A 16,240-nucleotide genomic window follows, 5' to 3' on the forward strand; every position below is an offset into this window, starting at 1 on the left:
AATGTCCATCTGTCCAACCCTCATGGGTCTCCAGGCTGAGGTGACTTCACTGGTCTTCCTTAAGTTCTTGCGGTGCTCCAATGAATAAAGCGGGTAAGGAGGGCAATATGTATATTTGCATACAAATATGTGTAATCTTGTCAACATACCCACTGTGAGATAAGAATATGTTCACCAACTATTTTGCAGTGCTGGCTAATGGCTTAAACAGTGTCAACTGCCATGATCTCTGCTAACAATAAGCAATTAACAAACCAGAAGAAGATGTACAATGTCTCCTAACCTCTTCAATATAACCAAGCACCTATCTGACACAGTCAGTCCACAGAGTCCTCTATTATTCCACCTCTACAGATTTTACACTCCTCAGATTCCATTTGCTAGAGCTTTCAAAGCTGGGAGCTCATATTTTGATAAACCCTTTGATTTGTTTTCTGTTTTTAAGGTAATATACAATCAAGAGGTTGAATAATGTTGAATCTCTTTAAATCAGTAACTCTACTTCCAGGAATTTATTCGAAGGAAATGAATCAGTCCCGCACAGAGATTTATCCTAAATGTGGCTCAGAGCGGTGCTTTTTATAAGAACAAAACATGCAGCCTAAATATTCAGCAATAAGACATGGTACATTACAAAACAAAATGCCATTTTACAAAGAAAAGCAAGTGACAGGAACATGGTCACAATATTCTAGTAAGTGAAAAAAGATTCACTACAGTACGCACAGTATTATCTCCATTTTAAGAAAATGTATAAATGCACAGTAGTATTCTAGAGATAAACATACCAAAATAGTTGAATAATAAGAATACGGGTGTTCTTTTTTAGTACTTTTCTATGTTTTCCCAAATTTTAAAAGGAATAAATAGTACTATTATAATTATAACACACGCACAAACACACACCCCTGGGGAAGCCAAGGGTGCTCTTCAAATCCAGGATGGGCAAAGCAAGTGTTTCCATTCTCCAAAATAAAGGCAGCAGGTATAGCACTAGTTCTACCTTGGAACCACTCTTAAATTCAAGGTATTCTGTTCATTCTGCCTGGGAACCATGTTCCGGTTCAAATTTGGGGAAAGTCAGACCTAGAGACCAACCACTTCTGGACCGAGGTTCGTGAATGCTCTCCTGCCTCAGGCCAATTCTACTTGGAGAAATCCAAAACTTTCCCTCCCATGGGCTCCAGTAGAATCCCTTTACTGTCAGGGAGAAAACTCTTTGTGGTTACTGAGAGGCAGGCAGTCGATGCTGCTTCAGCTAAATGCTTCAGTGCCTCTTCCGTACAGTTTACCCAAAAGGAGCTTCTGACAGTGCGAGGCAATCAGCTCTCATGGGGAGGGGACGGAGAGCTCCCAAACATCCCTTGCGATCAACGTGCGAGCTGGGCAACAGCCTGGAGAAACTTCGGCTAATTTTAATTTTTGCTATCGCACTGGTCTGTGCAATAAACCGAGGAGTAAAGCAGCAGACACAGGCTCGCGAACGAGGGAAGGGCAGGTGGCGAAGTGACCGTCAGCAGAGGTGGCACAGTGACTAGGAGACGGGAAAGGAGTGAAGCCCCATCAGCTCTGAGCTCCGTGTGAATGAGGGCCTGTCTTCATAACCTCCAAGGATAATTTTAGGACTCGGGCCTGAAGGATCATTTCAGGACACGCACCAGACACCCAGGAATAGCTCTTGGCTCCAGTCACAAGATTCGCCACCCAAACTCATCCCTTTCTCTAATGGTATGATCCTCCTTTCCATCCAACTTGGGAGACTGAGCTGACGTAGAGAAAATGCTGATCCTACAAAAATCCATACCATGGAATAGCCAAGGTAGAAGGCTCATCTGCAGTGCAGGAAAGGGGGGCAGGCAGGGTCCAACCAATCACTCAGCCCTCAGTGAGCAATTATTGTAGGACACTGTATCCAGCACTGTAGGAACAAAGAGTGGTCTAAGACACAGACCCAGCTCTAGGGAGTGAAGAACACACCAGTGCTTAAGAGGCGTCAGGCCTAACACAGGCCCTTTGAGAGAAGGCCGGTTGTATGGCTCCAGTGTGCAGTGTGTTGGCTAGGAAAGTGAAGGAGGCTTGTTCTCTCCCTGGACGGGCTACAGACTCACTGTTGTGACCACAGTGTGCATGCTGGGGGGAGCCCCCCCATGGGAGCGATCCCAGCCCCCTGCAGGCCCTAACCCAGGGGCATTCCTAAAGAGAGAACACAAGGTGTGCGTCAAGGATTTGGTCCCAGGATTGGCTGTACCCCTCATACAAAGTGGACTTGATCTGAACAGAGTACATATTGAAGAGAGTGTACACGACCCCAAAAAGAGGCAGGCTGTGCAGAAGCGGGCCCAACGCCACTCAGAGAAATGGACTCTTGGTGCCTCTGCCCATGCTGCATTAGAGAACTACGATCTGTACCAAGGAGGGAGGGGGGGAGGGGGCAGGGATAGGAGAAAGAAAACTGGCCGTGATTTATGTTGTGTCCATGGCTGGACATCTCCTGCCAAGTGCTTTGGAATTTTAGCTTTATATCTCTCCAGGGGCAAGTCTGAAGCCTTTTAAGTCTGAGGTTGTGAAAGATGATTTCCGAGTGGCCATGGGACGTCCATGTGGCGGCTCAGCAGACACGTAGGGTCCCACAGCTAGGGGTAACCAACGAGACAAGGGGCCCGAGGAGGAAGAGACAAAGGTGGTTGATGAGTTATGCCCAGAACAAGCCCGTGAGCAGGGGCTTGTGGGAGACAGAGGCAGGGACACAGAGCAGGAACCTCTCCGGGGGCTTAACTCAGAGTTCAACCCATCACATATTTCAACACATATATTTATGAAGGTGGGAACGGCTCAGGGAAAGCCAGGCTCAGGGGGTCTTCAGAAAGGAAAGCTCAGCGTAGATGTAAATGAAGACAAAGTGTTTCTGAATTGCAGCCTGGCCTGAGTGATTAAACCAAGCCTGTTCTTTGAGAGAGGAATTGCCGCTTCCGATGAGGAGTGAGGAGGGGGAGGGAAAGGAGTCAGCCATCGCTGGGCCAGGGAGATAGAAGAGGCTGGGAAATTCTGTCCTGGGAGAAGCCAGCTCTCAGCCAGCACAGTGCTTTAGACCTAATGCAGAGCTAGAACGGACGCTCTCAGGACTGCTGGAAGCAAACGTCAGGGCTGCGGCGAGAAGTCACTGCCCACCGCCCCTCCTCCCTATCATATAAAACACCAGGCTATCCCCTCCCTCCTGTCTTGGGAAATGCAGGGGGAGACATGGAAGCTCTGAGCTCTGTGGATCAAAGGGAAGGCACAGGGCACACGGGGGACGCATTGGGAGGCACAGTGGTGTGTGAAGACCTCACTCCCTCTGGTTTACAGCGAGCACCTCCCCCACCCCCCACCCGGCCTGTATGACTGGCGGATGGACATCAGATGACAGGAGCATGTGACCAAGAACAGCAGAAAGAATCCAAAGGGCACTGGTAAGGGATTTGTGTACTGATCAGAGAGGAATTTAAAGAACCTAGGGAAGAACAAAGTTATCAGATCTTGGTCCAGAAGCTTTAGAAGGGACCGTTTTTTTTAAAATGCAAATTGAGGAGCCGTGTCTCAATCCAGACCATAGCAAGGGCATGAAGACGGCAGAAGCCTCAGCCGCACTGTGCTAAGGCCCGTGGGTTGTGGCAGCACCAGTGTCCTCAAGCAAATGCCCAGGACCCTTCCCCATTCAGGACCTAGGCCGATTAGGGGTAGCAGGGAAGGAGACCCAATCAGAGAGGCATTCCAAAATGCCACATTCTTACAGCCCTAGAGCCAAGGGAAGGCCCTGCAGGGAGGCACAGACCTGCCTCCTCGGATCAAAGAAAAGGAAAGAGGCCCGAGATGGCAGACATTCTTCCTCAGGGCAGGGCAGCAGCGGGTCGCAGATGAAGTGTGGGATGGGAGTGGCAGCCATCAGGGACGTAAATGTATTCAATGAGACCCTCCCACTCAGCCCCAGTGAGCTGGCTGCCACCCCCAGCCAGCCTGAAATGTATTTCAGACTTTCTAGTAACCATTTACTCACCCACCTAGTGGGTGTTACACTTCATGCCAAGTGAGTACGTAAGACACAAATGTCTCATATTGAATTGACTCTCTAAATAAATGCGAAGTCAAAACAAGTCACCGGCTCTGCTGATTTTTATACCTGCTCACAAAATAGCACCAACTCCCTCCCTAAGCACAAGAGATAGGGTTTACCCAAAACTTTCAGGGGATAAAAAGGCTTCTAGGTGAAGCTGGGATGTCCATGGCTGAGACTGACGAGGCCCTTACAGGTCCGAAAGCAGAAGTGAGCCTGACCAGCTTTAGAATCAGGGGGCTGGCCATCATGGAAACCATCACTATCCCCTTTGCACCTGCTCAGTGAAGGCCCTGGTTTGGGAAAGGGTGTCAGGAGGGTGATGGCTGATGGGCACAAAGAGGGTAAGAAGCCATCCCCTGCCCTCGGACACCTGGGCAGTGACAAGGTAAGGCAGGACCCACATCCTCAAAATCCAGTGTGGCATCATGTCAAAGCACAACATGCCACAGGTGTTAAGAGAGGTCATACCCAGGGCAGAGAAATCAGGAAAGCTGTGTTCTCAGTAGGTCTGGAAGGTGGGAGAATAATTGACCTAGCCCAGTATGCCTATTTATTTTACGACCTTGTTTCAAGGTCAACTCACAAGCCTGAGATTCTATTTCATCTGCCAAGTTAGGATTGATGTCTCTTTCCCACTTTCAGTTCCTTGGAAAAGCAGGTCTCAGTAAAAAGCCACATACTATTATTACCCTCAGGCAGGATGCCAAGAACAGCGCTCTGAGATCTTCCGCCCCTAGGTCTGGGCCCAGCCTGAGCATGCAGAGGACGGTCTCCAGCCCAGGGCAGTTGCAGCCAATCCCCAGAGCTCTAGCGGGAATGTGTTTAATTGGAAGGCACTAGCTTTGAGCAGGTTCAGAGAACATCCGTCATACGGCGATTGTCAAGCCAGCTCTCTGCAGAGCCCTGCACCTGACATCAACAGGAGCAAGCCCAGGGGTATCTGGAGATGCAACGAAATTAGATTGGAGATGGAGGTGTCTTCTCAAAGTCCCGGTGTTCACTTAAGACCAGCCCCAGACTGGCCTCTATCCAAGGCTTCTCATTGCCACCCACGCCCGGATGGACCATGGTGTCTGCATGTTCTACCTGACTCCCTGCATGCCAGGTGTTACGTACCTGCTGGCTTCCCGCAGGAGCTCTGAACCCTCTCTGTGCAAGGGCCCAGGACAGCATGTTCCATGGATCAAGTGGCCAATAAATGCTGCCTGCTGGTTAGAGATGATAATCTCTCTTTCTCTTCATCAGGCAACCAGGAGCCCTTTCTGGAATCTTGTGGCAGACTTTGAAGTTCCAGGTATTTCGAAACTGGACAGTAGCCCCCACCCAGGCAGCAGGGACGAGTATCCTGAGGGGCTGTGAGAACTGGGTGGTGGCCCCCCGAGTCCAGCCCTATAGGGAAGGTTGGAGGGCCCGCTTCTGAGGCAGCATCAGGACACTGCAGGAACCCAGAGGTGATTCGATTTTCCTCCTACCTTTGGGGCCCCAACTCAGCCTTCCTCACCCGGGGTGGCAACCCTGTCCTTCATCACCACCTGCCCTGTCCCTCAGACCCAGCAGAACGGCCTGAAGGACTCGGAGGGTTGAGAAAAGCACCCTGAAGGACCTGGCCCTGTATCCTGGGACATATTCAAAAGGAGAATATAAAAAGCACACACAACACATACCGACGCCTGTGTTCGGAAAGGTTCTGTGATGGAAATCTAAAACTCAGAACTGAAAGAAAATCTCACCTGCAACCACAAAGAGATTCAGTTTGATTCAGTGGCTTGGAAACTGGTGTTTGAAAACACCCCAGCTGCTGAGCCAGGAAACTTCTACTCTCCCACGGGCAGTGGGGCCTTCAGTTCTCTCTCTCAGACCTACTCCGGGCGTGGAGGGTACAAAGCTACCAGGAAAGGGATCCCCCTTCTCCCCCCACACCCCCTTGGGCCACCTGAATATTTATTTCCAGCCATCAACAGAGGCGGCCACACTGACACAAAACAAAGGGGCCTTCTAGAACCTCCCAGTCATGTCTGTGGGTGACTGCTGTCACCTGCCAATCTACTTCACCTGACCTCACCTTTCATCTAGGCAGTCTCTGATCACCCTCCCTCCACTGCACCCACTTGGCTTTCTATTTGTTCCTCCCTTTACAAAACAAATGCCCCTGGAATGGTTCTAAGGAATGTCTAGCCAGAGCAAGCCTGGATTCTAGCCAAGAACCAACCCAAGGTACAGACACGCGATCCATCAGAAGAGCAAGGCTTTGTAGTTCGAGACCGAAGCCGCCTAGTCAGTCTGAGCCTGTTTCCTCATCTGTGGAGCAGAGCCAGAATTCCCGGCTCAGCGTGATGGCCGAGAGTGAATGGGGATCGCCTATACAGGGTGTGGTCCCTGGCCGACATTCAGTTAATATCTGCTGAGTGGTCCCATCACCCCCCCCCACCCCGACCGTTTCTTCCCCAGGGCAGATATGCTACACAATTTCCCTAGCCCCAAGGTCTCCCCTTAAAAACAAATCCTTCCTCCCCCAAATGTAACAACCTCGGCAGTCTCCTCTGAGATCTACCCCACAGGGAGCCAAAGGTGTTCTGAAGCCCCCTGGGGGGAGGGGGGTGGTCCTGGAAAAGCATCATGGCAGGCAGAAAGAGCACTGTGCTGAGAATCAAAGCTCTTACTTAGGTCACTTTCGGGAGGCCTTTATGTATTTTGAATTCCCAACACAGGACAACGGCTAGGCTAGATTCCAGCAACGGCACCCTGACATAGCCTCTCTCTGGGGAAAGCTCTCCACAACTCTAAGTAGTTTGAGTGCTCATTCTGTTAGACTCGGTTGGCCCGCCATCAACCCGAGGAAGAAAGCAGTGTTTGGCCATAGCTATTCCTCCACCAGGCCACCCTTCCCCGTCAGCTGTCCCTCGTAGCAATGGTGGCACCGCCCATGGCATGGCTGGGAAGGGAAGTTCTGTCTGAAATGACTGCACAGATTACTTCCTCCCAGCTGCCATGAATGGGAGAGCCCACAGCCGCCAGGGCGACTAATTAATAGCATCAGCTCATCCTAGCCGAACTCTCACTGTGTTCCAAGGACTGTGAATGCCTTCTACAAGCCTCTCACCATGTCGAATCTTCACAATTCTATGAGGTAATGTATATTGGTGCCCCATTTTACGGATGAAGAAACTCAGGATTACTGCCACTAGGGGACTGTCCCAAGGTCACACAGCTCTTTTAAGTGGCAGTAGGATACAGAAGCAAGTCTGCCGCCAAGCCCAGCCAAAAACACCAGGCTCTAAAAAGCTCGAAGGAACCCAGTGTCGAACTCACCTGATAGGAAAGGCCATCCTTTTGGGGGTTGAGGCCGATCTCCTCCATGGATGGGGTGCTCATCATCACCTCAGTCATCTCGGCCGATCTCAGGTAGTCGGGGCTGTCAAGAGAACCAAGCGGAAAGTCAACAAACACACACTCGCACATTCCTCCTCTGGGTGCCCACTGCTGTTGGATGGGGGGCTGCCTGGAGGCAGCAGGAGAGGTGTTCAGAACCAAGCTTGCAGAAAACCAGATTCACACCCTGAGGAAGTGCCTTTCAAGTCCAGAGCGTTGGGCTCTCAGCCTCCAGCAACAAAGCCCACTGTCTGAAAACCTCTCTGGCCAACCTCCTCTCCCCGCCTCTCCCGTACTAGTCCCCATCCCCGCTCACGCAGAGCGACTCTGGATCTTCTTTTAAGTGCCAGAACTAGAAAAAACCCGAACAGTAGGTAGCTGAGTCCAGCTGTCTATATTAAAAACAATTCAACCTTTCTCCAGGGGAACTGCATAATATTATTATGCAATAATAGCAGGTCAGCCTCAGGGAAACCAAGTCTAATAATACTGGCTTCCTAAATTTCCCTCCGCCTCTGTGGTGCTTCTTTTTGCAAAATGTCTCATTTAAAGCCCCAAGGGGTCAGCTTCCTGCAAGCTTCACATCTGCCATCCAACCCCCTTCTCTGGTCCCAGCCACAGCAGCTGCAAACTCACAGCTTGAAAAATATCCCCTGGATTAAAAGCCTTAAGGATGCCCAGACTCTGATCGCAAAGGAAATTTCCAGAGGGGCCAGGCTGGCCCACCAATGGCAGATATGTGAAAGTGCTTTGTCCTCTGTAGGCAGGATACAAACGTCCCATTATCCTCACACAGCGCATGGGCACACACTGGGTCCCCAATAGTGCACACTCAAGTCAATGTCCTCGCTACACAACATCCAATATTTTCACGACTTTACACATGGTTTTAAAAAATTTAAAAAGTGGAACAGGCTTTAGAGAGACTATGCCTAAGGAAACAGGGGTACCAAACTCGTCTTCATTTCAAGGTTACTATAGAATAGAAATGGCGTTGGATTTGGAAACTGAAGCAACAGTTTCTGGCCCAATCTCTGCCACTCAAGAGCTGTGTGATCTTCAACAAGTCATAGAACTTCTCTGAGCCACAGGTGCCCTGTTTGTCTGGTTCCAGGATGTTAAGAACGCATACCTCACAATCACGTTAAAGGGCTCATCTGGGGGTGGGGGGAGTACTGCCATCTACGATGTGCTAATCAACTATAAAATAACTCCAAATCTTAATTTCTCAGGGGAAAATAACCCCGATGGGTTCTAAGGAGTTAGAGACTTGGCAAGTTTTGAGTGACCTGCGGCACAAAGCCTCCGGTGGCCAGCCTTCAGTCTCACCCATATGGTACCTGGCTGCTCACACACCACTAGGCGGTAGGGAAGGTGAGCCCCAAAGGATGAAGGCCTAAGAGAAGGTGGCGAAAGTTTCAGGTCAGGAGCTGGGACTCCAAAGGCAGTTTCCTCCTGGGTCTTAAAAAGGCTGCTGCAAACCCCCACCCCAAACCCTGCGGCTCCCTCCAAGAATTGGGCCAGAAGACCGAGAGCGCATAGGGCTCTCGCCTGGCTCTTCACCTGGTGTAGGGGCGCTGGCTTCTTGGGCGGCCCGAAAAGTTGAAGCGAGAAGCGTGAACTTTCCAGTGCCTGGGCTGAGAGGGACCGCACCAAGCTAGAGCCTGCAGGGCCCGCTGGGCTCTCTCCGCCCGCACCTGAGAACGCGCTCCGAAGCCTCCAGGCTCGCCCCCCCCAACCCCCCACCCCTTGGTCGCTCCTCCTCCTCCCCAGAGCAGGAAGGAAGCAGCAGCCGGCGCTCAAGTCCCAGCGGCCTGAGGCCTCGCTCTGTAACGAGCCGGGTGCCGAAGCGCATCCCTTCCAGCCCCGATCCCCAGTCGGGTGTAAATCTCCGCCGCCCCATGGCCAGCCCAGGCTCCTTCTGGCTGGGGCCAGCGAGGGCAGCTCCTCCCCAGCCCAGGCCCCCCAAAAAGTGCATTGGTTTTTAAGGGCTATGGAGAGGGAAGGTGTCAGGAAGGTGCAGCATGCGCTTGTGCTGCTGCCTGGAGCTTTGGACGAGTTACGTGTAGGGAGAGCATCCCCCCCCACTCCCTCTGCAAATGCTGCTGCCGCACCAACTCAGCCCCGCTGCCGCCGGTCTCGATGCCGAGACTTGCAAGCAAACAAAAAGAAAAAGGGGAGGGGCTCGAGGAACGCAGGGGCCCCCAGCGCCAGGCAGGGCTCATGCCTCCGCAGCCCTCAGCGTGCGGAGTTTTATTACCGGGGTTCAGGCATGACCTCTGGTTCTCCCCCACACCATCACCACCGTAGATACACCTTCCCAGATGTCCTTCCAGTGAGGTCTTTCAGTTCACTTCCTTTGTCTGGATGTTCTCAGAACCACCTCCCCCACCCCCATCTTTGCAACCTTGACGTTGACTCCTGTACGGGTTTGGGAGGCGGGTTAGTGCCCGGCGCTGGCGCCGCCAGCTCTGCTCGCACCGGCCCCAGCACGAGCAGGCACTTGGGCCTCGCAGCTACAGATGCTAGACGGATACCCGCCGAGGTGCGCAGGATACTCACCAGTGAATGGGGAAATATACAGACATGAAGTCCTAGGGGAGGCTGACCCACGCCCTTGTGATTTAAAAACGGTCACTGAGTCCCGAGTAAGGATGTCACGGACGCAGACACGCTCGGCAGGCAGGGAGCAGGAGGTCGATTACAGGCACTGGGCGTTCGCCGGTCCACCTTCCGGAGACAGCCCAGATGCCAGCTGCGTCTGCAAAGCAGACTGAGCTCTGGGATCTCCACCGAGCTCGCAGCCCGACAAAGAGCCCGGGAAGCCCTATTTATAGGGGCGGGGGGCGGGGCCTAGCCGGAGGCCCCGCCCCCCGTCACCCACTCCTGGAATAACGTCATCAAAATCATGAATGGCTTCAGCGCTCGCAGATCCTGCGAGTGGCAGCTCGGGGGCGCGCTTGGCTGCTGCAGCTTCTAGCCCGGCTGCCTGCCCAGGACTCACACGCAGGCACACGCAGGCACACGCAGGCACGCGTGTGCGCGCACACACACACACACGCACACACTGGGGCTGGAGTTCAATGTCAACGCAGCTTGCTTACCAGCCCGCCCACGTTGGCGCCCGCCTCCCTGCACGCACCCCTGGGGACTCGGGGTCGGAGGGCTGTGGGCCTGAGGAGAGTGCTGGGCCCTCTCTGGACGTGACCGCTTGGTGGCCCACACCTAAGGACCCTGCCTGAGAGTTTATCCCCTAAACTAGGCCTCTCCCTGGCATCCTTGCCCACGGCACCTCTATCACTGTGCCGGAAGCGCGTGCCCTCTGTACCTTCCAAGCTGCGTGGAAATTAGAACACCGCCTAAGAAGAGTCGTTGGTAGGTGGGAGGGGACGCAGAGCTGGAGGGATCGAGAGCCAGCGGGGTTCGCCCTAGCTTGCGAGGGGCTAGCTCACAATGCTGAGGCCCATAGAGGATTTTGTTGTGAGAAAGGAAGTCGTGTGGTCTTAGGGTTTTTCCTTTGGACACATACATACATGCCGGTGGCATGGGGCATGGGTGTGGGTGGGCACCGCTCAGGCAAAGCCCCGGCTCCAGCACTGGCTCCTATATTTGATACAAGGAGAAGAAACAAAGCGCGTGAGCGGAATCCCTTCACACTGATCAGGAATTGCCACTCCGTGTGTCTGTCCAGGCCGTCAGTCTACGCAGCCCCCAGAGCTGGGATAGGAGTCTGCCCCAATACACTCTGTGGCTGGAGTGTATTGCTTCACACCTCTGCTTCAAAAACTCGTGTAAAATGGCCTTATAAACCACTTTACTGGGGCGGGGGAGGGCCACTTTACTGGGGGTATGCGTGGGGGGTGGGTATCAAAAACTTGGCAAAATGAAACGTGCTTTGAAGTCAGTCGGCTCTTTGAAAGGTAGTGAACGTATAGAAATCCATTTATTTGTGCTTAAAAGTGGAAACACATAATCCTATCTCAAGTAAAGGATGGTAGGATTGATGGTGAGGGCGTAGCAGGCCCTCATACTTTTCGTCAGCTCTCCCAAGCCAACCCAAATAAAAATAGATACAAATTGATAGTGACTGTGTATATTAAAAAGAATTGGTAAGAATAATCAAAAACAGTTTTGCTATTTTTGGTCATTCATATCTACAATCTGAGCAAACACAGTGCACTTTCTAGGAAAAGGCAGCTGCAAGACAAGCCCCCTCCCCAGCTGCTCCTCCCAAGCAGTGAAATTCAGGAGTCTCTCCCCACCTCTGCCTCACAAGATAAATCGGTAATTGACTTGTGCTGCCAAGTACCACCTCCACTCTGATCCGCTGGAGGTGGTGTCGGGATGGAGGGCAGTGATTCTGCAAACAGGAGCTGATGGGGAATGCTGCAGGCATGGGGTTACTGCTGAGGAGTTGGCTGTTTGTTCCCTTTGGGTAGGGTGGGGAAGCTTCTCAAAGGCTGGGTATGACATTGTCATTACTTGGACCAAAGGAAAAACCAATGCTTGGAGAGCTGGCTTCTAGGCTGGGACTTCTGGGGCCCTGCACTAGGTCCTAGGTAAAAGCAGGACAGACGCCTTCTGCCATTTCTCGTCGTTAGCAATCCCTGGCCAGACCCGCAGGAAAGGACTTGGGCCTCACCACTTTTACAGAGCAACAGTCCAGTGTTATATCTGTGGTTATTGCTTTGTGAAACTTGAAAAACTCAGAAAGTGACCCTCCCACCCCACCCCCACACACATACCCCTGAAGTGTCAAACTGGCCTTATTTTGGAGCAGATTGTGGAAAATAAGACCTCCACCAGCCGATACATGCCGTCTGGAAAAATACCTACATTGGAGAACATCGAGATACTTACCTGGGGCCTACTCTATAGGAAACATTGAATTAATACCCATTTTAGCTGAACTGCACCTCCATTGGTAAGTTAGAGTAGAAAGTGGGCCTTAGGTTGTGATCTGAAATCTACACTTTTGGTTTCCCTTGTGGGACCACAGTGACACATTCATTCATTTGAAAATATGGGAGGCATGGGGCTGAACTCTGATACGACTATAACGAATATGCCATTTCTCAATCAGTAACCCTTTATATAGTGCCCTGTGGTTTTTCAAAGCATTTTCATATACACAGCTTCCAAAAGAACATAAGAGTAACACAACACAACTCCCAACCCCCAGTTTCCAGATATGCAAACTGAGGCTGACATAAATTAGAGGCTTGCCGAAGATCACACGGCTACTCCATTATACAGTGCGGGTTACTACATTTCCTTCAGCTCTCTAAAGACACAGGGCGTTTGTCATGCAGACGGACGACTTCTTCTTAATATCCTATGAGGTTTCTCTCCCCATGGCCTTTGAATAAATGAAGAACAAGAAACAAAAGCAAGAGAAGTTACTTAGAGCCTTAGAGAAGTTACTTTCAGCCCCAGAAAGCTGAAAGAGACCTTCCAAATCACCTAATCCAGTTTCCTCGTTTTACAGGTGAGAAGACACCTAAGAGATTAAGTGGCAGGTCCAAGGTCACCAGGCTATTAAGTGGTGTTGATGGAACCTGAACGCAGGCCTTCAGGCAGACAGTGCAGTGTTCTTTCCACTACAGCCCTACGTTCTGCAGTGCACTTGCCAAGAAGTCAGCCCCAGTGGTCAAATACACGGTCTGGACTCTAAACCACCTCCGTCCACCACCAATATTTAATGAGCATCTACCACACGCAGATCAGTGAACTAAATACCCAGCCAGAGTGCGCTGCACGCCCTCCTGCCTCCCACCTTTGTCCCAGGAACTGCCGGGCTGAACTGCAATTCTGCTTCAATAAAAATCCCAGTGTGATCAGAACTGCTTTGTTTTTTATCATTCCATAAACCCAGTTTTCCAGCTCCTTTTCTTCCTCACCTAAAATACGGATTAAAAAAAGAAGAAAGGTGTGCTGGCAAGGGAGCTCAGTCGGTTAAAGTGTTGTCCCAATAAAGCCAAGATTGTGGGTTTGATCCCCAGTCAGAAATCAACTACTCAGAAGTAAGTGGAACAACAAATCGATGTTTCTCGCTCCCTCTCTCTCTCCCTGCTCCTCTATCTAAAAAAAAAAAATCAATAACAATATTTTTTAAAGAATAAAGGTACTCATTATATCTTATTAAAGTTACCTCAAATGCCTGCATACCTCAGTATGCAAGACATGTAGCTAATTATTTATTGAGTAAAAATGCCCCCATTTAAATTCATTTAGCAATGTATTCCCATACTTTTCCTCCCTTCTGGCTTGCAAAAAGACGGTGTGGCATTTAATTTGCTTAGTCATGGTGAAGCTGGTCCTTTGGTTAGCTACGAGGAACTTCACTGTTTGCTGAGGTACACCTGTATCTGTTAGCACATGTATGCCTCGGGACAACTTTGAGACATAATCACCACCGCCCCCATTTTACAGATGAAGAAAGAGAGCCCCTGAGAGGTTGCGGCATGGGCATGGCCACGTATGTGGCTTTCCATCGGCTGATCCGGTAGTCGATTCTAGGGCTTATTGGTTCCAATGCCTATGTTTTACCCACAATACAACATTTACCCTGGCCTCTGTGGTTTTGTTTGTTTGTTTTGACAGCTAAACTATAAACTAAATACAAAAGTGTTGGTTCCAATTAGCAAAGTCCAGGACCACTGGTGTCCTTCAGCGGGGCACAGTTAGCAAAATAAATTCCACCCCCTATCCTGAGGAATCTGGGAGCTTCTTAAAAATATCAGTCAAAAAGGCCTGAGGATTAAGGTGGGGGGGGGGCGGGGGAACGAATAGGAGAAGGATGTTTCTAGCCAAATTTTCGGTGGAACTTGTTTGAGTACATAAGAAATCTGAAAGGCAAGAATGTGTGTGGGTTGATGTGAGGCTGAAATGAGATAATGTTATGAAAACACTGGGCAAGTTGGAAAGCACTGAGCACGCACACGGCTTGTTTTTAAGGTGTTGGGGGAAAGAAGGGGATCGGCAGAGCTGATTGCATCTGCTTTAGTTTTTCACCCACTTCCATCCCGGGCCACCCCACTTTCCCCTGGAGCCCCTTGACTGAAGTCTCCGGCTTTGGTGGGGCAGGGGCAAGTAGTGAAGCTCTAGGTCTGCGGGGCACCGCTGGGTACCCGTGTCCCAGCATCTCCCTCACCACTCCCGCCCCCCGCCCCAGGCCCTCCAGGCCACGGTGCCTCCCTGAAAGCGTCCGGTGGCTCCCGACACTTGGTGACTGGGGGAGGCCTGCGAGTGTGGGCGTGCTTTCCCATCTTGGCTGTTAGGGAGTTAACCATCCACCATGCCAAGCAACCCAAACCCACCAGGGACACCCTCTGGCCCTTTTTTGGCTTTGCTGGGAGTCCTCAGGCAAGTCATGTGACCTCTGTGTCTCAGACTCCCAAGGGCAGTAAAGCAGGCAATAGATGTCTCCTTTTGCTCTCGGGGTGCTGATAAGTCCGAGAGAAATGGCTTCTCTAAATGCTCAAGAGGAAAGTGCCTTGCAGCCTGTTGTGAGGCTCTGCGGCCCAGTATAAAGCCCAGGGGCACTCTCCTCTCACATGGGCCGTCTAGGCAGGAGTCTCCTTCCCCTGCCCAGAACCCTCTTACCCCCACAAGAAGCCCGGGATCTGGCAGCTCATGAACTCTTGCCTTCCCTAATATCAAAGAGATGGAGCCCTGTTTTTTTCTTTATTTCTATCAAGGGGCCTTTGAACCAAAGGGATTTTTCAGAGAAAGAAAACTCCATGGAATCTTTAGGGTCCAGGCTCTTAAAAGAAAACACTCAAACTGGAACCAGTTCAAGGCTCTCGTGTCCAATTAAGGAAATACTCACATTCCTGTCCTAGCCCCGACTCTAGCATGCTTTCTCTCTTTCCACAGCTACCCAGGAATGCACTTTAACAGCCAGAAAAGAGGTTGCTATCATCAGGACACATATCATATAGCAGAGGGCTCCCCAGGCGGGGCGGGGCTGGGGGGGGGTCCTGCAGGCTGATATCTTCCCCAGATTAGACAAAGAGCCCTGGCCATGGAACATTCCACATTTCCTTCCTACCTCTCTGTCCTCCCCACTCCCCCATGCCATTTCACCCTCTGGACCAGAGAAACTCCACTCTACATGAGGGGAGGGGTATGAAAAAAGAGGGAAATACTTACAATAGTTTCTTGTGAAGAAAGCACTTTCAGTTTTCTTTTCAAATACACAGGATGTGGCTAGTTTCCTCCAGGGGCAGCTGCATCCCGCTGGTTTCGCACCCACCGCTCCTCGCTCCTCCTAGAGGAGCCGTGAATTATGCACCAGGCGCAGCTCCTGCTGATCCGCCTCTGCCAGCTCTGTAACCCGAGCTCCCACTGGCCGGCTGGAGCCCCAGGTGTGCTTCACACCCACAGGGTGCCCTGCCCGGGGCTCAGATAGCTGGGTCCATATTACACCCTTATGCCCTTTCAACAATTCTACCAACGGGCACCAAGCGCCTAGTATGTGCCTGGCGGTGGTGCTTCCAGGGGGTAGGTGTAGGAGAAGTTCAGCTGTCTCCCATCTCCATCACCCCCAAAACTGCCCCAAATAAACACACGCTCCAGCGGTAGGCCAACACAGCTCTCAGACAAATTGCCCAGCTTGCTTTAGTGATCTCCTGCATCACCACCAAGCTGAGTGCGAACACCGCACTTGCTCTGTGAGTGCAGTTCTCAGAGAAGACCTTGAGCCTCCGCCCTTCCTACCAGATTTTCCACTCCCCAGTTGTTTTTCTAAAGAAATCAGGAGCTGCCTCTGGCGCG

At 51.4% G+C, this 16,240-nt stretch overlaps 1 protein-coding gene across 3 annotated transcripts in view; it reads right to left on the bottom strand.

The window, feature by feature from the left end:
- The window catches only part of LBH (LBH regulator of Wnt signaling pathway), a 31,684-nt gene extending 15,969 nt beyond the window's left edge, over positions 1–15,715 (bottom strand). Inside the window, exons 1-2 of one of the 3 annotated variants that reach the window (XM_037066645.1) lie at positions 15,617–15,715; positions 7,403–7,505 (exon numbers count right to left, since the gene is read on the bottom strand). In XM_037066645.1, coding sequence (XP_036922540.1) covers positions 7,403–7,480 — 78 coding nt within the window. In that variant the 5' untranslated portion in view covers positions 7,481–7,505; positions 15,617–15,715. Of the gene's footprint in view, positions 1–7,402; positions 7,506–9,013; positions 9,123–10,024; positions 10,264–15,616 lie in introns of those variants that run through there. The other 2 variants (XM_037066643.1, XM_037066644.1) reach the window with 2 other exon arrangements.
- Between the last annotated feature and the right edge of the window lie 525 nt (positions 15,716–16,240).

Source organism: Sturnira hondurensis, unplaced genomic scaffold (assembly GCF_014824575.4).
Source record: "Sturnira hondurensis isolate 20B ecotype Veracruz unplaced genomic scaffold, ASM1482457v3 Scaffold0016663, whole genome shotgun sequence".
Lineage (NCBI taxonomy): Eukaryota > Metazoa > Chordata > Mammalia > Chiroptera > Phyllostomidae > Sturnira > Sturnira hondurensis.